The sequence below is a fragment of the Numenius arquata genome, chromosome 10 (assembly GCF_964106895.1).
Source record: "Numenius arquata chromosome 10, bNumArq3.hap1.1, whole genome shotgun sequence".
Lineage (NCBI taxonomy): Eukaryota > Metazoa > Chordata > Aves > Charadriiformes > Scolopacidae > Numenius > Numenius arquata.
The window spans coordinates 45,591,020-45,616,868 of record NC_133585.1 but is presented as its reverse complement, the minus strand read 5'-3'; the positions used below and the strand labels follow the sequence as shown (position 1 = coordinate 45,616,868).

At 40.8% G+C, this 25,849-nt stretch overlaps 1 protein-coding gene across 1 annotated transcript in view; it reads left to right on the top strand.

The window, feature by feature from the left end:
- SCFD2 (sec1 family domain containing 2) overlaps positions 1-25,849 on the top strand; it is a 196,645-nt gene that overhangs the window by 52,278 nt on the left and 118,518 nt on the right. The window contains exon 4 of the mRNA XM_074154896.1: positions 1,541-1,716. Within this exon, the coding sequence (XP_074010997.1) occupies positions 1,541-1,716 (176 nt within the window). The remainder of the gene's footprint in view (positions 1-1,540; positions 1,717-25,849) is intronic.

Genomic DNA, 25,849 nt, shown 5'->3' with positions numbered 1-25,849 from the left:
GTAAATCTGCCTGACACAGCTTTAAAAGAAATAAAACAAGACTGAAAGCTCCAGTGTTTAGTCTAAAAACACACATGGCTGTGGTTGCTGTTTTAGCCTATGTGGGCTGACTGTGGAAGCCTTTTGTCAGCTCTCCGGCCTACTGAGGGGTGGCAGCTTGATTTGTGTGTTAATTTGCTGACTTTTTGGTTTGATGCTTTCTGTTAAAATTCACATAAAGAGCCTGTGTGTTTTTGCTTTATGTAGCAGCTTTCCCTAATCTAAATGCTCTTCCAAAGACTGCCCTTGGTATCGCTGAAGCTAAGAGAAAGCGCTTTCAACGTTTCTTCACTGTTGGAATCATTTATATGATACTGAAAGGATGGAGGCAGATGGAGAGCCTTGTAAAGTGATGATATAACCAAACGCAGAGAAGAAACACAGTGGCAGTCTTACAAGACTTTTCCCTTATGGAAAAATACCGAATAAAATGATCAGTGGTGTAAGCCACGAACCGCCTAGCATCAGCTCAGCCTAGTGCCTTCCTGGCACCAGAGCTTGTCCTGTTTAAGTTAAAGAATCCTTCTCGCTCCATCTCACATGTTCCTGCTCTTTAGGTCTGGTTTGCTTGAGGAAGATGACTCGTTGCTGGCAGAGGCTGCCAGAAGCCATGAAACATCCCTGGACTAGATCTCAGTCCAGACTTGCAATTAGGATGGTGTTTTGACACCATTTTTCCTTGCGTGTTGATGGCATGCGGCCTATGATGATTTTCTTGGGGCAGATGAGGTACTATGGACCTTTTTCCCTGGAACAGATCACTTCTAAAATACAAGTGGATTGAGCAGCTTAGCTGGCACTTTAATGGTGGATGGAATAACTCTAATTCTGCAGTGTTTGTGTGGCCTAAAGGAGTCCTCTCATGCTCTCCTATTAAAGAGAGATCTACAGGCCAATGTATGGGCACTGGGGTGTTTATTTTCAAATAGCGGCTGAAATCATGCTACGCTGACTGCATCTCAGAAACCAAAGAGTCACACCTTGGAAGTGTCCCTTCCAAGAACAGCTCCAGGAAAGAGTTCCTTGGATCTCTAACATCATCTCTATTTTTTTTTGAGTCAACCCTGGTCAAAAACGCACCCTTGGGAAGCGGCTGGGGGGTGGGGGTTTGGTGTCAGGTAGAAGGCTCGCAAATTCCCACTGGACTTTTGATAAAAATAGAAAGATCGACCATTGTTTAGAAGTAGTCGTCAAGTATTATTTCCCTCGTTTAAATGAATGTCCCTCTATGCCTGAAAACAAAAAGTGGTATTACCCTTTGTGTCAGTGTGTAAACACCTGCCATATCACATATCTCAAGCCACGATTCACGGATATGAAGTAAGTCTTTGTCCCGACCTGTTGCTGCAGCTTGAAGCTCCCAGTGGTTGCAGTGAAGCTAGGATTTGGTCCATAGTGGAGAGAGCCTCTAAAGTTCTCTACAGTCCATTCACTATAATTTAAAAAATCTAGATGTGCCTTTGCCACCACTGAATGCTGTGTCCTGTTTTCCTTTCAACAGGCAGAGTCACCCCGGAACAGCTCAGCTCATACATTCAGCTTTTCAGAAACAATCTCAAAGCTTTGGAAAACCATTGTGGTCTTCTACAGCTTGTGCTGGCCACGGTCCAGACTTTGAAACACCCCCAGACTTCCAAATGGGACAACTTCCTTGCCTTTGAGAGATTACTTCTGCAGGTACATATTATGTGGATCTGTTTGACCTAACTAAAAATGTTTTATTTAATTTTTTGAATTCCTATTGAATTCTGTAGCTTGTTTTTTTTATGAAGAAGTATGTTGGAAGTCTTGCTAAAAAGCTGTTCCTTATTGCCAAACTGGTAAATGGAATGGGAATGTACACAGTTAATCTTTTATAGTTTTGTCTAAGAGTAATTTTATAAGCAAAAGGGTAGACATTAAAGGTAAGTACAGAAATAATCTGTACTGGGTGAGAGTTTTACATCTATATGAAATTTCAAGGTGATACAACTTTTAGCATTGGATAGAATTATTATTATTGTTAATGGTACCAGTCTGAAGATGCTTCTTGAGGTGACATCAAATGAATCAAATGCAGAGAGGACTTTGTTACTGTGTGAGCATAAAACTTGTGTAATTTACTGAGCAGATGAAAGCATAGTGGGAAATTCCATGCACCAAGAGAGCAAAGTTTCTCTTGCTCACAGCTGTCATCTACCCTCAGCTTTTCCCACCGTCATGTTTTTTACGGCATCCTGTTGGTGACCACAGTATTATTTACATACGATTTTGTATCACACTTGGATTTCTTTCAGGAAATTAAGAGTTAGTGGTATATTGAACTCTGTCCTACTAACCTTTGGAGATGTACCAAACAAAGGAAGAGTTTTTCTAAGAACCTAATAGAGTTAATTTCTGCTGAAATTCAGGGAAAGCTCAAAACTTTCCTCCCTGTGCTGTTTCTTCTGCCATTGAGTTGTTTTTATGGGAACCATATTCTGAAAGCCTAGCAAGAGGCAAATCTTCATGAGCTAACTTCTAATGAAGTTAGAGTTGACCTTAAATGAGTGAAGTGTGGACCTCAACTAAAACCAGATACTTTTTTTGTAAAAATGAGCTGTCTTTGTCTAGATGTCAAAAACAAACCAACAACCCAACTCTCCCCCTGATCTCTGGCAGCAGGATATACTCCCTGGTCCTCTGAGAAGACTCAGCTCATACCTTCATAGCTATGTAGTCAATGAATTTCTGTGACATTTGGGGGGCAAAAAATGCAAAACTTAAATAGTAGCAAGCTCTTGTCTACATTACTTTAAAAAACTATTCTCTCTTGGTAAGACTGAAATATTTTTGAATAATATAGGAAGTCTTCTTTCTGTAGTTAATAAACAAACGCATCTCAAGTAAAAGAACTCATTACAGCCGTTCTTTGGTTTTTCTGGACTGTAGAGATTGGGACTGACAGCCCGTAGTCCCCTTCCCTCTCCTGCAGTGACTCAGGATAGCTCTTCATATAGCTCTTCACATAGCTCTTCTCAGAAACAGGCTACATTCCATCTTAAAACCAGTTCAGCTTTAGAGTCAAAATAAAGCTGCAAGCTCAGCATTGTTTTCACAACAACAGAAAGCTGCCTATATAAAAACTGTGCCATAAATCAACAGGGAGTGGAAAAACAGAGGTAAGAAACAACCAAATTATATATTTCATAAAGAAGAAGTGTATAACAAGCACTCTTATAATCGTAGGTGGCTTTGGATTATACCCACTGCCTTCCACCCATCATATTAAGGTAAAATGCATTAGCCAAAGCAAACTTTCTAGGCTAACATTTGTAACTGTTCCTTAAGCACATACTTATTTTCAGTAGTTCAAACAACAATTATTTTGAATTACACAATCTGTACAGCATGTATCCTTTTACTGACTCTATTTTGAAGACAGAGTCTGACATGCATTATCTGCTTCTGGGCACGTGGCCTGTCTCTGATCTGTTGACAGGGGTTTGTAGGAAGAGCAAAATACTGAGGCATCCAGAAGACAACAGAGATATTTTTATTTAAAAAAAAAAAACCAACAACAACCAACAACAAAAAACCAACAAACTAGGACATTACATTGTGAGCGGTTGGGACACAGCACTCTGCACTAAATTTGATGCCGTGGTAGTTTATCTCGGCAGGACTACTGAGAAATTCTTTAGCATAATTGTTATGTTTCAGATATTTTAAAATAATAAATCTTTAGAAATCCTCAATATAAAGTAATTGTTTCAAAATGAAGGTGATATTGTTACTATCCTATATTGGAACTGTGTAGAAGACGACAACTGTTTATGAAAGATCTACTGGGAGTAATATTATTAGACTTGGACAGTGTAGGAATTCTAGAGTTTTCGCTGATGGATGCATGTCAGACTTCAGCTGATGCCAAAGGAGATAACCCAGTATAAACAGCTGGTGTTAGAATTCTCAGATTTCCCAAAAAAATAAATCTGCACAGTTTTGGAATTTCTCTCATTACTGGAGCTCTCTGATGGGTCTCATGATTCTCTGCTTAGTCTACTTTGTGCTTTTCAGAAAAACCACATTGCTGACATTAAACCTTTAATGTAACTCCTACATTGATGAACGCCTTTCATTTTTTTTCTCTTTACTTCTCCTTGATTCTTCACTACTGTCAGTTGATGTTGCAGGTACTCAGTTCTAAAAATGGCCTAGCAGAGGTAGAAGGCAGCCTAATTCCAATGCTTTATCATCATTAAGATCTGTACGTTTTTAAGGCCTGTGTTGTCTTGGTAAGTTCTTTCCAAATTTCCTTGCTGGAGATGTATTAGACTAGAAGTCCACTGAAAGTCAGTGCAGCTGCATGCTTACTACGGAGTTGTCCTCTCCTTACCTGCAATGGATAAGTGGTCTGAGAGCAAAACTGGATTTTGATGGGATCATGGCCTTGACCTCAAAGGAAAGAGGTGCCGGGTTACAAGTAATGCATGAGGGTGATTCATCTTGTCCATCAAAAGTTTTCTCTGTGTTCTGCTGCTCTACCTCTGCACGCAACGGAGCTTTCACTACCCAGAAGTTTTACATGCTTTGTGAATTGAGACAGTATATCCTGTTTACCAAGGAAATATCCCAAGCTATCGTTTTTTTTCCTTCTCCTGAGGTCCTCTTTCCATCTTTCTAATTTTGAACATCCGTAAAACTGGTAGGTGGGAAGGGGAACACAAGTCTAAATGCTGCACCATGCTGCCTGCGACTCCCCAGTACTCCTCATGTCACTGCCTTGCTTTCCTTCAAGTGAGGATTTAAAATTTAGGGAGGTAACAGAAAGTAAGAAAGAGTGTTGTCACTCCGCACTTTTCAGCTCTGTTTAGCTATATCCCCTGTTCTCCTCAAAATTATGACTTTCACAGAGGTTTATTAAGCAGTAGAGGCCCATGAAATGCAAAAGCACAAGAGGAGCTCTCTCCAGAGTTTAGAGGAGGGCAACGAAGCTGGTGAAGGGCCTGGAAAACAAATCATATGAAGAGCGGTTGAAGGAGCTGGGACTGTTTAGTATGAGGAAGAGGAGGCTGAGGGGAGACCTCATCACTCTCTACAACTACTTGAAAGGACACTGTAGAGAGGTTGGTGCTGGTCTCTTCGCACAGGTAATTAATGACAGAACAAGAGGGAATGGCTTCAAGCTCCAGCAGGGTAGGTTTAGACTGAACTTAGGAAAGAATTTTTCACAGAAAGAGTGGTCGGGCATTGGAATAGGCTGCCCAGGGAGGTGGTTGAGTCACCATCCCTGGATGTGTTTAAGAGCTGTTTAGATGTGGTGTTGGGGGATATGATATAGGGGAGAACTTTGTAGTGTAGGGTAGATGGTTGGACTCGATGATCCCAAGGGTCTCTTCCAACCTGGATGATTCTATGATTCTATGATTCTAAAATGTGACACTGTGAAGAAAAAAAAATTTTTGTTTGTTTTTAACATAAATCACTCATATATTCACTGAGAGGGGATTTCTGCCTCCAAATTCAGTTTAAAAGTACCCAGCTGCAGTAGACAGTGTGAGTGGGGACATAACACGCCCCAAGAGAAAGTGGAGTTGCTCCATCAAGGGTACTGCTCTGGAATTCCCCTGGTTGGATGCTACCTCTTGGAATCAGCTGCATCCGTCTGGCATAATCTTGTTCTCAAGATTTAAGGGTAAAGAAGTCTATTTTATGAATAGCCCCATCGATTTAAATAGCAAAGTTGAGGTTTATTCAGTGCAAGCAAGTTTATCGGACTGTGTTTCTCAAATAGCATATGGAGTACTTGAAATGCGTTTCCCTCCAAATAAAACAGACATCTCCAAGCAATATAAAATTCTACTGCTGTACTTTGGAATGAGACAGTAGAGGGAGGATTTAAGGTGATTCCAAGTTTCTGTAGATTATTATGAACAAAGACATTGTCATGTCAGAAAGTTTACTCGTGACACTACATGGCAGCTAAAGGTTCATTACTTCTTGTCCTCAGCTAATGGTCTGCTATGCATTTTTAAATGCAAACCTTTCTTCTAAACTGAGTGGATTTAATACGCCAGGTCCTGTGCGTTTGGATTTTATGATAGAAAGCTCTCTGTGTAGATGCCTATGTAATGTTTTCTTTCTGTAACATATAATGACTAGTAATAACTCAAACTACAAAGAAAAATATCTTCCGCAATATTATTGGTATTGCTTGCTTTATTCCTTGCAAAGACAGTTTTTTGCATCAGAACTGTTGAAAGCAAACATCTATTTTGGCCTCCCTAAAAAAGGGGAGAGATGTGTTTCTTCTTTAGGATGAGGACACTCTTCTTTTTTCAAGATATCTGGGCTAAACTTCATTTTAAACCTATAAATGTACCAGAACTGTTATCTTAACTTCATTGGCAAAGTAAGGAACTCTGAAAGATTACTAAATTAATTGTTATTTTTTATTATAGTGTTAGGAATTTTTGCTTCTTGGGGATTTTTTGTGGCACAAAGGTTTTCTACCTGCTGACCAACACTTCACTGTTTACTGGGAAACTCGACAGCTTCGGTATTGACCTAGAAGCCATGATGCTCCCGTTGGATCTCAGTACTGTCAAAGTTTTGTTTTGTGATGCTGAGCAATGTCACATCATCTCAAGGGTAATTGGAATTAAAATACTAAAAAATAACAAACAAAAACCCCCACAAAACATAAAATCCCCCGAATGTTTACAGTTTCATTCTACAGATAAATGAAAAACTACAGACCAAACTGGGGACTATATTGTTTTGGCTGGCTATAATTAGCTCTGATTCATATCCAGCTAAAAATCCTTCCAGCTTTCACCTATTTGAATTGTCTGATTTCTTAGACTTAAAGCTCCTTGAATTAGGACCAAGTGTCCTCTGAGCTTTGACTCCCTTTGTGTCCTGCACTATGAGGCGAGTGCTTTGGTGATTGGGCCAGTGCTCCCACACAAAGCATCTCCCAGCCATGGCATCAGAAATGGCATCACTGAGTTTGGAAATGGCATGTTTCTAGCAGATTTTGAGGACAGCTATTAATCGACATGACAATGTGTTCCATCACTGCACACACATTGTCCTATTGCTCTTGGATTTGAGCTTGTGATCAGCCTACACAGCTCAAAAGTGTGTTATTTCTATAGGTCTAGTCTCTGCCAAAAACATACAGGTGGGCACTGTGCATCACCTTGACTGCTTAGAAAAACAAATAGAGTGCTGTAATGCCAATTAGCAAGCAGAAATAGATCTTACAAGAGGGGCTGCCATCTATCTATATATCAAAGTTGTCATTGTGTGGGAATTCAGTATGGAATATGTGCTGTATCCATCGAAGTCGTTACCTTCTAAAGTTAACTTACTTGTTTTCAAAGGATGACTTGGTTGGTCTTTAAACTTTACAAGTTCTTTTCCATTTTTTTTTTTTTTTCAAAGCTTTGCTATTGTAGGAAAGAGAACACTCTAATATTTTAGGAAAAGTATCTGGAGTTTTTAGTGGCTCCCGGTAATAATATAAGTAGGTCAAATACTCTGGTGTTGGAAGCTACGTACACATATTTACATGGTAAGCTCCTGACAGAATAGTATTTTCATGTTTAAATTTCCAAATACTAATTAGTTGTATCTTATTTTATTTCTATTTTCCCATTTTGTTGCTGTAAAATTTGTCAGAAGATATTTTTTTTTTCCACAGTGTCTTGAGAAACAGAAAATATAGACGTGTTTTTAAGAGAAACAGAAACTTCGTGCCAGATGGTCATTCCAATGTTTTTATTTTTCTGTTGGCGGAAAGTGGTTATGAGGTTAATAAAATGACATCATTCTTTCTCCTCTGAATATTAGAATGTAAACTCACAAAAAAAGAAGTGGAAAAACTGCAGTACAGCTGAGCATTTTACATTGCAGTTAATGTTTCAGTAGCAAGATCTAATAACTAGGATGTTCCTAACCATTCCATCCTGTGTTGTGATTTTCTACCATTTTTACAAATGCAGGGTACGCATGACTCATTACTTAATCAATCAAAGATGACATTGTTATTTATTTGCACTTTTGGCCACTGCAGAATTCGGTAGGCGTTGTTCGCATTCGCATGCCTGCACAGGACCCCGTGCCAATAAATTTGGAAACTGTAAGACACCAGCCTGCAGACTCTCCCTGCCTAGAACTTGCTGTAGTTTTCAGACCTCTCCGCTTTTCTACAGGGTGCAATAATTATGAGGTGACATTTACTGACTCTAAACTGGTATAAACCAAAAGCTCAAGCAGGGGCTTCAGGGCTGCCCAAGCAAAGAGTTTGATACAAAGCAGTGGGGAAATAGAAAGGCTTTTGGAGTGATTCCTCTTGCTCTGTAAGAAGAATTAATAATTCGGCTGCAGTGAGACCTTTATTTCTACGAAGACTAGATTAAGATCATTGGCATCTCTTGTTATTATTTCTTATATTGCCTTAGTCTATGTGTAATTTACAATTACGTAGCTCAGTTCAGTGCAATAAATTGTCTTTTTGGTGGCCTACAATGTTGATAAATAAATCTATTTAGAAGAGATACTGCAACAGTATTTGGAAAAAAGACCCATGATGTTAGCTGCCTGTAATTAGAGATGTTATACTGAAAAAACAAAAGAATCTTGAAATTAGATCAGTCACTTTTCAACATAAAGTTAGGAGTCTTGCATGATACCATGTTGATTGCAGAGGTCATCCTCTGGAATGTGGTACCTTTTGGATGAGATTGCAGTTTAGACACTGATACACATTCTGTCTTACACAGCTAGAGAATCAAATGTAATTTGTTGATGACTTCTGAAAAGAAAATAATCCTGCAGCAATCATTTGCTTTAGCTTCCAATTTATTTACAGTGAGTTTTTATTTAACCATCTGTTTGTTAGACTTGCTCCATTTAGACTGGGAGTTGTTTCCAGAACATGTAACCCCATTTGGATTCTGCCTTTATACATGTGATGTTTTTAACTTTGCAAGTATTTATTCTACATAAAATTTATGTGACATTTTATGGCCTTGCTTAAAAACTGCTGTATGTAAGCCCTGAAATACTGTTGCTTCTTGTCACCCACCTCACATGGTCTCAGTTCATTTGTTTTGCTTGCTCAATGCCTCTTATGTTCATGACACCTTTTTTTTAACAAGAATTCAGTTGTGTTTATGCATTTTCTATACATTTCTATAAAACAGAGCTTTAAACCACTGGGGGAACCTCAGTGCTACAGCAATACAGGTAAAACAGTGGACTAAATTTGTGGAAGTGATGAGCTGCTTTGAGCGTGTTTGATTTTGTGCACCAATCATGATACTCCATAGAGGAGGAGCTTGTTGGTTACCATTCATATTCCATGTTCTCAGGGAGCTTGGTTATGGACCATTTCCCAGGTTTGATATGCCAGAATTAAGACATTCCAACAGTTTTGCTCAGAAAGATATATGTGTGTGCCTCTGTGTGTGTGTGTATATATATATATATACACACACACAAAGTTTTCTACTCTCTCTATATGTATAATTCTTCTAGACAAACTATTTTTCTGTGAGTAGAATGCTTTTGTCAGAGTACTTTGAAAGCAAAATAAAGTACAGGTAGGGATTGTTTTAACATTGTTTGAACATTAGCTAAATCCTTGGAGAGTGAAGAGAAGCTATTCTTACTGACAATTTATTAATCTGTTGAAAGAAAACTGTTTGAAGTTTTTCTAACTCTGGCTGACAAGGGGTTAAAATATCTTAACTAGGGTTATCACATCACATGGGAGCTAAGAGTATCTTTCTGTATTCTTCTCAAAGAAATGTGTTTGTGTTTCATCTGAAAAATTGCAAAGTATTGCCATTGTGGCGCTCATTTAAGGAGCAAAGACCTCCCTCCCTCATTTTCTGAAAGACCTAATATTTTGTATCCAGATAAGGGTCACATAGAGCCTCTAAAATTAATGCTTAATAAAGGAACGGCTTTCTTAGGTGAACAAATGTTCACATCAATAAAACTTAAAAAGCCTTGTGGGAAGAAAAGGCTAAACATACTAAGTCAATGGGAGCTGCTAAATTAATATTCTATGTACAAACCCAAAATACTTGCTGTAACATAAAAGAATCCCAATGTATAAATGATTGCAACGGGAGCCAGCTCTTCAAGGGGGGAAGCAAAGAAACCACTACCACCTCCTCTACACACACACACACACACACACACACACACACACGTACGTTATTTTGTTAGAAGTTTAAACAATTGATAGCATTTTCTTGCCCATTTTCTTTAGAGGTACACGTTGAGATTACATGGCGGTGGATGTGACCATTATGGTCACAGGTAAGCAGTGCCTCTCAGCAACAGACATCCCATTAGCAATTAGTTCATCAACCTTCTAATGGGCAAGTTAATTGGTAAGGTTTTGCTGAGTACTGACTCAAATGTGTTATTGTGGTGTTTAGTCTCGCTAATAAGCTTATTAATTTGGTGTTAATTGTGTGTTACTGGACAAGCAAAGTGGAATATGAATGGAGATGGGGAGGTAGATGGCTCCTGTGCTCTAGTATTTTATTTTCCATTTTGTTCATTTTGATACCCATGTATTTTGATAAAAGTGGCTTGTTTGATGTATTTTTGGATGCTTTTAGTCAAGAGAACTCAGCTTGTCTTTGTCTAGGTTAGAAAAGCAGGGGGTTTTTAAGAGATACGTAGGGTTTCTTAGCTGATAATCCTGACTGGATTTAGCCCCTGCTATAGATATGGAGCAGGACTGCATTTACCTTTGGGTTTTGTCTGCTTTCACTAATTATATTATAGCCTTTAAGGAAATGAGCATTGCCTTATTTTTACAGTCCACATGTTGTCCCTAGGTAAGATTCCAGGTACTGTTGTAATAATAATGAAATCAACACCAGAGAGCACAGCATCTTGTGGTGAGAACTCTACTGACAGGAACTGCTTATCATTGTGGTTGTTAGTTCAAAGGCAGTAAATCACCTATCGAATCTCTTATCTGCAAAGCAGCTTGATAGTGCCAGCACCATATCTCTGGTTTTGAGTGTGATTATATTAGTCTGTCAGCTTAGTTTTCCTTATTTTTTGGAAGATAAACTTGATTATTTCCTACAGGCTGGCAAGGAGAAAGCGGAGAAACAACACAACTGAAAATTAATGTAAACTTTACAGTGGGCGATATCCAAAATTAACAGCGGGGCTGCCACGTTGCATTCCCTCTGTCTCCCCACCTTAATGAGTTGCATATTTCCCTTCCTGCTGGCCCACACACTTCCTCGGATCACAGGCGTTTCTGGGCACAGGGTACATGCACAGACACACAGGTGCTCTCCGAACTGCTTTTCCCACAGTCGGGGATGTCTGGGTGTGAGTCAGCCCCAACCTGGAGAGCAGATAGTCCCACTGGCACAGTACTGATCCCTCGCAGTAAGCCCTGGCCTCTCCATTTTTCTTGTGTCCCGCAGAATATGCTATGTGATTTTTGCCCCAGCAAGAAAATAAACTTTGGTGACTCTTGACGTGCTTGTGCAAACATGTCTTTATGGCTGCTGCCTTCAAATGGCAGCTCTTGCCTCTGCCTGCATCGTCTGTTGTTGGTCATGAAGGTCTTTGAAGGCACAACTGTGCTTAGACTCTAAGGCTAATGCTTTTTCCCAAACCATCCTTTTCAGTAGGAAAGTAAGTATATACTTAATTTGATTTTGCTTATTTGATGGAAAACAAGATGGTGTTAGTTTTCCGAGGTGCCAGGCCAGCCAGGATCAAGGTGGTCTAGGACTTAACTGTTTTTTCTGACTTAAGATTTTATCTTTTACCTGGTGAAATTGAACCAGTGGTGAGTTAGATAACTCACAAAACACTGTATTGCTGTTTGCCATGTTTTTCTTCCCCCAAAGGAAGCTACACCAAAAGATAGTACTACACAACAAGTTGATTGCGGCTCAGTCCAGCTATGGAGCCACGGCAGATTTTTTGTCGTTATAAATTATGATCTCATTGTTTGCAGATGTATAGACTTGCTTGATATCATTTTCTGACTTCCACTAAAGGAGGGAGGCTCAGTTCTCCTTGTCTAAGTTAGAAAAGCAGATCTTGTTTGAAGGCAACATACTGACTCAGCCAGAAAAATCTTGGTAGAATTTTACCTCTGCAGTAGGTCACGAAGAATCATTTTTAAAATCAAATCTGGTTTGTCAGAGGCCTGCCTGTGTAGTACTTACTGCCTTGCGTCCTCTTGGAGATGACCAGTTACCTCTCCTTAAACAAAGTTGTAACCCTAACTCTTCTCTCTTGGAGAGGTGTAAAACATTAGGATTTAATTGAAGTGGTTGCTACTACCTTTCCTATCCCACAGGTATGTGTAACGGACAAGTGACTCAATCCTAGTAGGTGTTTCCTACACGTTCCTGAGGTTTCTTGGGAGACCGAGAGAGATTTGTTCTAGTGGTCATCTGTCTTTAGATTTTCTCCAGTTCATGTCTCTTCAGCCAAGTTACCTTTTACTGCCATGAAGTTTTTCTAGGGACTTTTTTGACCTAAGAAGATCCCTCTTTGGAAGCCCACCTGTTTCACCCCATGGCACCATATTTGGATACATGAGCATTAAAGTCAGCATACCGTAGGTCTGACGAAAGTGGATTTATGCTGGAAGCTGCCTGCTGGCTGTGGTGTTCCCAGCTTGGCACAGAGCAGCGTGAGGGCTGGTACAGGACACGCTGGTGTAACAAGACTGCTTCCTTCTCATTTGCCCCCCACCTCCCTCCAAAAAGTGTTTCCAAAAGGAAACACTTGCTCCATACCTAGAAATGACCCATACCTAGTCTGAAGCTTCTGTAGCATTGTTTTCTCTGTGTTTACTCTTTCATGTATTCTATAAGAATGGTTTGTTAATTAAAAATGTTGTAGGCACAGCAGAAAAAATTAAATTTCTCTCTGGATGACCCCCCCTGCACCACCCCATCCCGGGGTGTTTGCCTTTGTGTACCTTTAAAACAAATAGCATATGGTTCTGTGAGTGTTTCTGTAATTCAAAATAGTCATGTTGCCTGTAGAAATGAAGGGCACCACGCACACGTAAAACTTGTACGCTATTTTCTAATGAAATACGACAGCCCGTTTGTGCAGCTGTGTCTAATAAGGCATGAATACGGTTAACTGCTATTTACCTCCTCTCGCTCTGTTTGTTTGGAGTGCAGAAATGCTGTACATTCACATTAGGCAATTCAGTATAGAAATCCAACTTGGACTATTGATGGGGAAGTATTTCATAATTTTGTAGCAGGTTAAAACATATGGTTGTAGTTACAAGAAATAAATGGCTTAGTCCATAAAGCACTGCCATTCAGCACAACTGTCGGGCTGATGTAGGTTTATCCTTCAGGAGAGTAAAATGTAGGTAACGGGTAAGTGATAAATGATAGTCTGGGTCTCTGCCTGGGGATGGGAAAAGTTTCAAATTCTTTTTAACGAGGGCATTAGTAAAAGAAGAGGAAAAGGTAATGTGCCAGAGATGAGAAACTCTCCAAATGTGACTTAATTCCATCCATCAGTTTCTCTTCTAGTATTTCTTCCCTACCCATCCCCAAGTCTAGGGAGAGCGAAATAGCTTCTAAGCCATAGACGGCAAAGGATTCAAACATACTCCATAGTTTCATCTGACTTACCCTCGCATAGTGTTGTCACTTGTCTTAATTTAATCACTTGTCTTAATTGAATTATCCTGCCTCCCCTTTGTGTAGGTTTTTCCCCAGACTATAGATGGATTTTCTGTCCAGGTTATTTCATTTCTGGAATTGCTCAGAAAATACTCAGTACTCAAGGAGTCAATACACAAAACTCAAGTACCCTGTATTCCACAGTAGTTCTGGAGACCTTTAGAACAACTGAGGCAGCACCTTCTGTGACCTCTTATCTACTGTTTTCTCCAAGCTTATGTTGGTGAGAGATTGGCTTTTGCCAGAATTGTTGGAAAATTGATGCTTTTTCTTCCATGTCCCCTGGAAAAAAGGTCGTTTGAGAATCTACCTACTGTAGAAGGGAGATGGTTCACTGCATCTTTTTGTTGCATCTACGGAGATGGCAGCAGATACACAAAGATATGAGCTGCTGCTGCTGCTTCAAGGGAGTGTCAGTCACTGACGTAGGCAAAGTTTTGTGTTGTCTATATACTGTTTTAGATTCATGTGCTTGTTCTCTGCAGAGAAGAGGTTGAATGTACTGAAGGCACTTGTACCAACGTCTAATTGGTAGGGGTCTGACTGCAGGCATTGGGAACAAACATAGATTGGGAAGACACCATGCATTTCAGGGGGCATAGTAGCTGAGATGTCTATTAGCAGGATGCAAAAGTTCAGTATTTGGGTTCTAATTTCACCCAGTTTTTGCAGTTACATGGAATGAAACTTTTTCTGTATGAGTTCAAACTGTGTAAGGCTATCAGTTTGAACTCCAAATGTCAGCATCTGCAAATAGTTTGGTTGCCTCTGTGAAATTAATTGTTTCCTAGCCTATCACTGTGTGCATTCATGTTTTGTCCATAGCCTGAGCAAGCTCTTTATTAGAAGTCATCACTACTGGAAACGGAATGATTTCTTTACTATCTGATGGGTGGACATAGAGAAGAAAAGACAAGCGTGAAGCAGTGTGCCCTTTTTTCATCCTGCTTCCCTTCTGTAAGTCAAAAGAGGACACGCGGTTCTAAGGCATCAGGAAAGCACTCTCACTGGGCACTAGTTACCTTGTCCTTTTCCTGCAGATGCTGCTCATAGGACTTTTATTTTCATAAAGTATGTGGAGGCAGAGGATACCTTTAAATCTTTTAACTCTTAAATGTTTTCAGCAAGTAGTGGCACTGGAACTAAATTTCTTAAAAATACAAAAGCTAAATGCTGCCTCACAGAGGGAGCAACATATTTCATGCAGATGGGCTCTCAAACGGCGATAGAAACAGCAACTCATGGATGACCAGGTGACCTGTTTTTCTGTCCTGAAGAACTAAAAATAATTTACATATTTTTGTTTTTAAAACATTTGCATGTCATCTTGGTGTGATTACTGGCACATGTTGTATTGATTCAACTTTATTGTCGCATTATTCTCTCGCGTTCGAGGGCCACATGTGCTCCACATCTGGTGAACATTCAAAGGCCTTTTGAAAAACATCACCATGTTTTTGTTCTTAGAAATGGTTATGACAAATATCGCGCTCTTTCATCTGCTTCTGCTATTGGTTGCAAACAGGATGCACTAGGCTGTGCCTACTGTCCAGTTACAAAACCACCAAAGAGAACATAATACATTTCCTGTTAACCAAAGTGATTAACTGCTTGACTGTTGGTCCTGGTTCCTTGCACCAGAATGAGCATGCATCCTTGTTCTGGTGAAATCACAGTGGACTGTACTGGATGTGTTATCTGTTTATGGCCACTTCCATTAGACTAGGCAATGTGGGGGAAAAAAGAACAGCAGGAAGAAAACCAATGCATTTTTAAGATGAATAGGAACCTTCATTTTATAGTTGCCTTAAAAACTGCTAGCATAGTATTCAGTGTCAGAAGCCACCAATAAACTACTACTTGAAACATAGTGGAAAAAGTGGAATGTTTTCCTACAGATCCGTCAGTACGGTTCTGGTTTGGTACATTGCTGGATGCATTTTATAGTGTGACTGCATGACTATTTACCATGCTTCATGACGATGACGTTGCATTTATCGTGAACCTCTCCATGGTGTGAAGTGCACTCATTCCGAACACCATCTGTTTAGAATATACGGTTCCCCATACCAAATCAGTTGCATGCAAAGGAGATTGCAGGGTGCTTTTCACACATTATTTATTATGTAGGGCAAAGTTAAAAATCATGATTAGCATCTTCTTACATTTCACCCTTAGGTGCATATATTATAAAATCTCATTTGGAGGTACCTAAAGCCAAACTCAAACCTGAAACATGTTTAGTTGGGCTTAGAATGAAGGAGAAAATATTCTCCTGACTCAATAATGAACTTCATTTCTCTTTTGGGACTTGACTTCTGACACAGAGAGAAGGCCAAAATAAAAACCAGAGTGAGTGAGGGCCCCGACTTAAACCTGCTTTTAATTAAGCCTTGCAAAGAAGCTTTTCTGCTAAAACTCTCAGGTTGAAGAGTTCATGAAAAAAAAAACTCCCTGTGGCTTATGAACAGCCAAAGTGGGGACATTCAAACACACATTTTTGAACAGTTTAAACCAGAAAAAAAATGCAAGTGAGAAAGTCTATATTATTTGCTTAACGCAATTTTTAGCAGGCCGCTCCTTTCCCAGTTATCTTCGTTTTCTATTATTCTGAGTGTTTCAGTTAAAACTTAATGCCGCTACAAGATGTTTTGATATTAGCAAACATGAAAAGTAAATTGCTCTGGTTTCCTCTTTTCCTAATTGCACATAAATCTGACCCAGTTCAGCTGGACACAGTTACAGTGCGTCAGAAATGTAATACACATTTCCAATCAGAATCCTTGCGCCAAGGCAAAGGTCAAAGCAATTTTCTTGTTTGTTTGTTTTTAAAGGGATTAAATAAATGTACTTTTTACCACAAGGAAAATGATAGTGCCCATTGCTCAAGTACAGCTTTTAAGTCCGCTTTTGAATGGGAGTAGACAATCCTGTCTGGAGTGGCGGCAGGGATCATTTCAGAGTAAAGGTTGTGGGCTTTCCGTGCAAAGTGATGCTCATTGGGCAAGACCTCTGCTAGATCGCTTACACTATCAACCCTAGACGAGAGCTTACACCACATTAAAATAAAGCTGTGGCTTCAGTGACAGGCTGTAAACAAAAAGGGGTGGGATACAGCTAATGGCAGCAGTATAGTGCTAAAGAAAAATAAATAATTCCCTTTTACTTGCACTTGGCAAAGGCCCAAAGCCTGAAACATCATCAGTCATCCTTGATGACTAGATGAGATCATAAACCGAATGAGGAAAAATAAACTTGAATTTAACTTAAATTGTGATTGGCACAGTAAAAATTAACTTTCACCCAAAAAAATGTTTTCTTCTTCCAAAACATTTCTAATTGCCGCCCTTCCCAACTATTCCCCACCCATTGCAGAATTTCCAAGCGCTCTTCACGGTTGGTAGATGTCATCCCTTATCCTTCCACGTCTGTTTCAGCATGTGCTTTTAGTTTCTTGTTGAGCAGCAAACTGCTTTTGCATTTCTTCCCCAAAAACATTTTAAGTGTAGTCTTCATATAAATACTGAACATCATGTTATTCATAACCTCATAATTCACCAGTCTACCAGCTGAATAATGTAGCAGGCATGGAAGACTGAGCAGCAAAGGATGTTGTACAGACCAGGAGAGCCATTCTGACAAAAATCTGCTGGGGAAGAAACTTCCTGAGAAAAATACATGAAGTTTCTTTTTCAGTTCTTCACGCATCTAGGGCTTATTATGAACAAAAGATGCGCTCTAGGGAACAGTTACGTATTATCAGGAAAATTGACTTGATACTTGAATTTTTACAGCTGTTTATATTTTGCACCGTGATTTTTTTACAAAGTTTCTGTATGATATCCCTTGAGAGAAAGGTTTGTTCCTCATGAGCCGATAGCTTTAAACGTAAAAGTTAAGTTCTGGGAAGTTGGAGACCTGGTAGAAATAATACTAAAATTCCACCAACAGTATGAAGTCCTGAGGTTGTGAAGTCAGTTTTGGACCTGGCAAATGACATCTTTATTTAAAAGGTAAAGTAGCATGTCATGAATATTGCAGTCAGGCAATGACCATTACCGATTATTTGAGAAATATCAGACACATGAAGAATCATCTTGACACTTCCTTTTGATAAGCAATAAGCAAAGAATTTTTGTAGTTTTAGATCGTTGGTTTAAAGGCACTGTTACATCTTTGCTGTTTATGGCACATACGAAGTTGAGAATATCAGTCTGGTTCTTAGGGGTCTAATTGATGCCAAACTGGCAGAGATTGAGTAGGAAGGGGAGCTTGGGCTACCCCCTAACCTCTTGAGCTTTTGCATACTTACTTTATCAGTTGTGTAGATAAGGGTTTTTGCTTCACCGTGCTGTCAATCTGCTCCTTGCTCTAAGATGAAAATGCTGAATTTAATTATGTCACTGCGGGCCTGGGTTCAGCCATCCGCTGTGATATCAGCGGTGATTAGTGAACCTCTGCTGGAAATTAGTGTGTATTACTGATGAGCATAGGGAGAAAACTATGTGAGTGATCTTTTTGATAGATACTGTGAGAGGTTTCTTCTTTTCCCCCTTAATTAAAAAAAAAGATGTCATAAATACTGACTTAGAATTGCTCTGGTTATGTATCATTGAAATGGTGGGCCGGTCATGCTGTTTATTTATTGATTTACATGAGATTTCTGGGGAAAGCTATTGTAGAGTGAGTTAAATTTCAGTCAGCATATGACGATGCCATGGTATTTTATGTGGAGAGAACTTTGTAAGTTGAGAACTTGTGATTTTGGAGGAATGTCTTTTGAAGGCTCACTGCTGGTTGCAGCTTACAGTACCAGAGGGATGCAGCCAAAATAGTATTTGAACTTTTTTTTTTCTTTTTTTTCCCCAGCTACACATGTCAGTTTTTCTGGCTGTGTTGGCAGGAGGCTCAGTGCACGGATAGATGTTTATCCTTTTATACGTGATCACGTTCATGCAATCATTCTTACCAGAAAAGGGGGGACTTAAGCACAGAGGATTTTGAGACAGCCGGTGTAGACTTTGTGGACGTGGGGGTTTTGACAGTAGTTTGTGAGACCCTCCCCAGCGGTCAGTGTATGAGTGTTTGGATGCGAGAACTGTGGGCTTTGTGGCAGTGCCCTGTGTTGTCAGGAGAGGAAAGGAAACACGGCTGCCGTGCACTAGGGCCATACAGCTCTTCTAGGGCCACGGTGTCCCTTGAAAGGACCAATAGTAAAGGTTAAACGTAGCATGTCATTCTGGGGTATTTTGTTTCAATTTCATTTTACTAAAGTTGCTACATACATTTCTCAAGCAGTTTAATATTGCGATTGGATAACCTTGTCTTCTAAGTTCGTGATACTTTTAGATGAGATTGGTGGCCAGTAAAACATGTGACCTAATTCAAAGATGAGAACTAGTGGAGTTGGTCCTTTAGGACCAATTTGGGTGTTCTTTTGCAGTTGGCTCAGTATTTGCTCCCTGCACTGAAAAGAAGGGCTAAGAAAAGAAAAAGGCTGTGCTGTTTCTGAGGAGAGCTGCTTACTGCTCCAAAGCTAGGTCCACTCTTGCAAATCCCATTGATACCTTGACCTCAGGATACAGAGCGAGTATGGACCTCCCAGTAGTCCCAAAAAATTCCCAAGTGAAGAAATTACTTTTCCTCATTGTTTTGCCATTGCCATCAGCAAAGTTGCTTTTGCTTTGTGGTTTCTATATTCATAGCTGTAGCTTCAGAGCCTGTTCTAAATTTCGTGGCCATCCTTGCACTTTTTGCAGAGAACAGCATGAAATACTGTTTTTTATTGCTCACCCTCATTCTTTTCCTGATGTTTGGGTTATTATTGGTTGTTTGGTTGTTGTTCAACTTTCTAGTTGTTGAACTTTCCAGTTGTTCTCAGGCTGAATATTTTGTTCTTACTGTGCTCTGTGCCATTCAAGATGAGGATTTGCCCTTTTTATGAGGAATTTAATAGCTCCACACCAAAAGTTGGTAGATCCATGTGTTTGGAAGTATTTGGCATATAAGGGTATGTTCTGGAAGGTTAGATGAGTAACGGGTGTAATCTTCAGGCATCTTCCATGAATTCAGCCTTTCGGATTAAATGTAAAATACTGTTGTTCCTGTAGTAATCTAGAAATTTAGCAAGCTGTTTTTTGATAAAAGCAGTAAGAATTAGGGGAAACAGAGATTTTAGAAAATTGTATTTTATTATAATTTTTTTTCTTTTTGTAACAGCAAATACATATTCCCCACATCCTTCACTTAATCCACATGTACCAAAGCGTTGCGAGTTTTAAATGATCACTAAAATAGTTAAATAATCATTCTTCTTGTTCCTTTCATAATCTGCTGGGAGTCAGGTACTGGGAGGAAAGATTCCAGGAGCCAGTTCTCCTCCAGGGAAGAGGAATACGGATCACCATTCTTGGTGTGTTTGTCCACTCAGTGGACTGGTTTGAGTGTCAAGATCTGGCGAAGAAATTTATCTGGCTTCCCCAAGGGGAGTGAGAGCCATTGAAGGCAGTGAATATAATCTAAGTAGCTTCATTTTCCTTTTCTAACGCTTCTGCCAAGGATCACCTAAGCCCTCACAAAAGTTCTGCTAAATAGAAGAAAACTGTTGCACTTAACGTATACTTTTGCCTTTAGTGGCTAATGGAACATTTGTGCCGTATATTCACATCATCTTTCATTTTGGACATGAAGTGTATAGCGACTTCTGTTTTTTCTTCAAGGAATTTGGTTTGTCAGAGAAGCATCTGGTTTATGTAAATGAGCATGGAATTCGGTACACGAGAAGATGATTGCAAAATAGTATCTATGTGGTCTCTGCATCAGTCATTTTGTAAAAAAGAAACATTAATTAGTTCTAGAAACGCTGTCCCTTTTTCAGTGTTCAGTGTTAATGAACATGTTTTCCTCCTGCTAATTTAAAAAAAAAAAAATTAGAAAAAAAGTTTAAAAAGAAGAGGAGGGAGCGTGTTCGCTTTAGCACTGTAGCGGGATTTTCGGGATGTTGGATAATTGCCGCAGGAGGCTGAAGTTCAGCCCGGATCGGGTTTCCAGGCGGTGGCTCTGCTCCCTCCGCCGCTCCAACACTGCCACCTGCAGGGACCGTCTCGGGAAGGGGCCGCCACCATCCCCGGTCCTGGTCCCGGCTCCGCCATCCCCGGCATCCTCGACCCCGGCGTTCTCTGCACCGCCATCCCCGATCCCGCCATCCTCGTCCCCGGTCCCTGTCCCGCCACCCCCGGCCCCTCCATCCCTGGTCCCTGCCCCACCATCCACGGTCCCGGCATGGCCATCCCCAGTCCCTGCCCTCTGTCCCCGGCCCTGCCATCCACTGCTCCACCATCCCTGGTCCCTACCTCACCATCCCCAGCTCCACCATCCCCTGCCCGGCCCAAACAGGGCAAAAATGCCAAAGCTTGCTTTATTTATTTATTTACTTACTTACTTATTTATTTTTCAATCTGGCTCTGACCCGGTGGTGTGTTTTCATAAAATGATTGTGGTGGCATTTCTGTCGCATGCTTTCTGACGTGGAAAAACAAATCAAACCCCCCTTATCGCATGAATCATTGTTCAAGTCAGCAGTAGTCCTCTTGTGTAAAATCTGCCAGTAAAAGCCGGGAGGATGGGGATTAAACCTGGAGCACATTAAATTAGTTCCAGTCTATCCCGAGCAGGCTCGGCATTGCTTGCTTAGGCAGGCAAAACGGAAACAGGCAGTTTATAACAAGGCTGGTTTAAAAACTGTGGGGTTCATTTGAAAAAGATTTATATCCCCCACTTATATAAACATTAGAAACGTGGGCTGCAAGCAGGAGGCAAATCTTTATCGAAATCTCTTTAAGAGCTTTTTCATTGTGAATAAAATGGACAGCGTGTACTCTTCTTTGAAGATTCGCCAATATTTGTACAATAATCTTTTCTCAATGCTCTGACTAATTAAAATACGGCTCAGGGTAGAACAGCGAGACCACCAACCGGTAATTTGCTGGGATCTGACAAAAGTGGTGATGACTGAGGTGTTGGAGGGAAATTATTTAGAGGCAGGAGAAAAGATTGTCCTGAGACTGGTTTAGGTTTTCTGTAGTGCTTATTAAATAAAAAAGAAAAAAAAAAAAAAAGTGAAATTTTAATGAGAAACCAGCTGTGCCTAGATTTATCTGAACCCACCCCCCTTCCCTGGTGGATGCTGCCGGTCTTAAACAGCGTAGAAATGTTCTGGGCTTTGTGATCTTTGCTGGGGCCTGCAGCACTGTCTGCTGGGAAGGTCGGAATGTTTGCTCCAGGAGAACTGAAAGTAGTCTGGGATGTGAGGGTCCCAGCTGACGGCTGGAGTAGCTACTCGTATTGTACCATTTGGGGGTAACTTAATTGTGATGATGTTATTTTAGAAGTTTGTTTGTAGAAGGATTAAACATATATTAGTGCAGTAAACCCCCCTATTTTTATTTTTAGTATTAACACACAATTTTATTTCTCGCTGTTGCAATACCATTTTACTTTGTTTATTTAAGGTACATGTTATAAAGGGTTGTCCAGGTCCTGGATTTAACAGAAAGTGCTTTTCATATTTCATTTTGATGTTAATAAACAGTGTCTAAAAGAGCTTTGTAATACTATTCTTCCTTTCAAAGTGGGATCCAAGTCTCAGATAAATGACTTAAAGTATTTTGTGAGTTGTAATATATAACCAAGATCCTCTGGATTCTCTTATTCAAACTGTGGTTTCTCATACCTCTTCTTTTTTGTTGCCGTGGTATCTCCATACGGAATATCACTTATGCCCCAAACATCTCATTCTCATGTCCTGAGAGCGGACAGACAGACAGCTTTTTAGAAAAGCAGGAGCTTTCTGTGCTGTGGAGGGGGTGAAGGATTTTCTGGTCGTTGCCAAAAAAGAAATTAGTATTTTTCTACTGTGATAGTGGTATGCGTGTGCTGCAGTAGAAGCAGTAGAGGTTGGAAGCACTCCCACCCTGAGGTGTGGGGAGCCAGATAAGAAGAATAGAAATGATATCAAAGTGCTATATTTTCTCTCTTGCAAGAGGGACTGTGGAGCAGATAGACGTACCCATCCTGACTTTTGAAAAAGAAGCCAATTAATACCGAGCTCCATCCCGTGGCAGCTTGAAGGCTATTGATGCTCCAACTAAAGAGGCTACAGCGGGTTCAGAATGTGCCTCTGCTCTATTGGCACCAGCCTGCCATGACTTGCCATCTGTGTGGGGGCTGCAAAGGGAATTATTTGCTGCACTGAATGTTATTACTCATCCCTGGGACTCGGCATCAGACCATCAGAGCGCCTGAATTAAGGCTTGGTAGCGTGAGGAAGCTGCCACTGCTCACAGGTGGAGGGAAGCAAGAAGCTCGCAGTCAGACGTGGAGGTGGGCATCGGTCTCCAGGCTCAGTCTGGTGCCTGAGCACTGGGCCATGACCCCTTTCTGTCCTACCGACAAGCACAATGGGGAAGGAGAATGTATCTTGGTACCTCACGTCTGGCATGTACAACTGAGTTGGTGGGGAGGGTTGTTTTGGTTTTTTTAAACATTGCACGTACAACCAACTTTTTTTTTCCCTTGTTACTGAATTGCAAGTGTTATAACTCAGCACATTTTTATATTCTTCTGTTACGATTTTAAAAAGAGAGAGACAGACTGAGAGAGCTGGGGTTGTTCAGCCTGGAGAAGAGAAGGCTCCGGGGAGACCTTATAGCCCCTTCCAATACCTGAAGGGAGCCTACAGGAGAGACGGAGAGGGACTCTTTGTCAGGAAGCGTAGTGACAGGGCAAGGGGTAACGGTCTTAAATTGGAAGAGGGTAGATTTACATTAGATACCAGAAAGAAATTCTTTACTGTGAGGGTGGTGAGACACTGGAACAGGTTGCCCAGAGAAGTTGTGGATGCCCCATCCCTGGAGGTGTTCAAGGCCAGGCTGGATGGGGCTTTGAGCAACCTGGTCTAGTGGGAGGTGTCCCTGCCCATGGCAGGGGGGTTGGAATGAGACGATCTTTAAGGTCCCTTCCAACCCAAACCATTCTATGATTCTGTGATAATTCAGCACGTTTTTATATTCTCTTGTGATGATTTTAAAAAATAGTCAGTATCAATGTAGCTTAGGAAACATCTGGGCTTATCTTTAAGGCTGGTTTTTTTTTTTCTAGTTAAAATGGCATGGGATATATACTTCTCCCGATTTTCAGAGTGAAACTTGAACGTAAGAAATCCTTTCTGCATGAAGCAACTAGGAAATATATATGAAAGTAACTGAAAACTTCTGAAGTCCTTAAATGTTTGGAATGACATGCATGATTTAAGTGTTTTTAGATATTGGGACCAGATGTCCTGTGTTCCAGTCGGCTCCCTTTGCACAAATGTGATATCACGAGGAATACTTATGCTGACTCAGGAGTTTGGCTGAGTGGGAGGGAAATCCCAGGGGGACAGAAAGGCAGGATTGTTTTTCTAGTCGTAGCTCGTGCCGGACAAACGGACGGGGAGGAGGGAGTGGCAGGAGCAATCCCTGGCAGTCGGGATGCCCTCACATGGCCCTTGCAGCTGGCGGTGAGAAAGCAGCCCGACGTCTTCTCCATCCAGAGCAAGGAGCCAGCTGCAAAACCACCACCAGTGCCACCCAGCACGGATGGGAGCGCTGAAGGGAGCTGAAAGAGGAGAGAACTTGCTGCGTGCCAGCCACAGGAAGGTCACGTAGCCAAGGGACATGGAGCATCATGACTGAGAAGCAGGTGTTGGATATACTTCCTAATAACTGATGTCCTAAAAGGTTGTTATACGCCCATGCACAGGGGTGCCCAACCCAGGGCCTGCGGTGTGTTCACCACCGCATGTGAACAGCAGCGTGGATTACCCAGAGAAGCTGTGGATGCCCCATCCCTGGAGGTGTTCAAGGCCAGGCTGGATGGGGCTTTGAGCAACCTGGTCTAGCGAGAGGTGTCCCTGCCCATGGCAGGGGGGTTGGAATGAGATGATCTTTAAGGTCCTTCCAACCCAAACCATTCTATGATTCCTGCTCAGTTAAGGAGCTGAAGGAACAGCTCTTAGGCTCTGGGTTTAAACTCTGCTTGACGAGGAAACTGTTAGCCTCTAGAGCAGGAAAATGTTTCCAGGACAGGGTGAGAAGATTAAAAGAATGGGATTTCAGAAGTTTTTCACCGTAGCACTATCACAGTGGAAAAATAATTGTCATTTTGCCTATGCCTGTTTTTCACTTGATGTTTTATGTTAGATAGGTGATCAGTAGTCATTGTGGCTGCAGTTCTTGCACATTTATAGTGAAAAAAAAATACGTATTTTACTTTGAAGTATCGCTGTTGTTTCTGCCATGCACTGCTCTCTGAAAGATAGTAATAACCTGATTAGCTTTTAATGGGAATGGAAAACTGGACAGGAAAATCAAGGCTTTAACCTGATATATTTCATAGGATGAAATGAGGTATAGTTGTACAATTAAGCTTGTTTTATTCTTCCCTGCCTGGAAAAGGGAAGGAAAATGTTCTTCCTTGTGCAAATCGTGCCACAGCGAGCATCCTCCAGTGAAGATGTCCTGTCAATGAAGGATTCCTTCCACGCACAAAAATGGATGAGAGGCTCCTGAGTTACAAACTTACTCATGCGTGTGACATCTGCCTTTAATCACCATGAAAGCCTGAATCCTGTTTAAAGCATGGTGAGCCTTGTACAAGGGCTAGAAATGTCAGTAGTCTATTGTGATAACATTTACTGTACTGATTAACAGCCGTGGTGCTCTGCAGCGGACTGATAATTTGCCTTCGCATGTCTTTGTGTTGCCGTTCTGTCTCCTTCCTGTGGTTCCAGCCGGGACTGTGGGCAGAGCAGTGGGATCTTCTCCTCTGCAAACCTCCCATGTCCATATATTTTTGCTTTGTGGTTTATGTCATGTATTATGTCTTCATCTATTTCCATACCGAGGTATAAAATATTTTAAACAATGCAAAGCATTTCCAAGTTAGCTACTGTTTAAATTCATATCTGTAAAATTCAGTAACGTGATCCAGCATCTAGTCTCATATGACCACCTCATGCAAGTTGATGTTTTAGATGGCTTCCAGGTTTCTTGACTTGTAGGAGTTACAATTCCTAGTGTTTT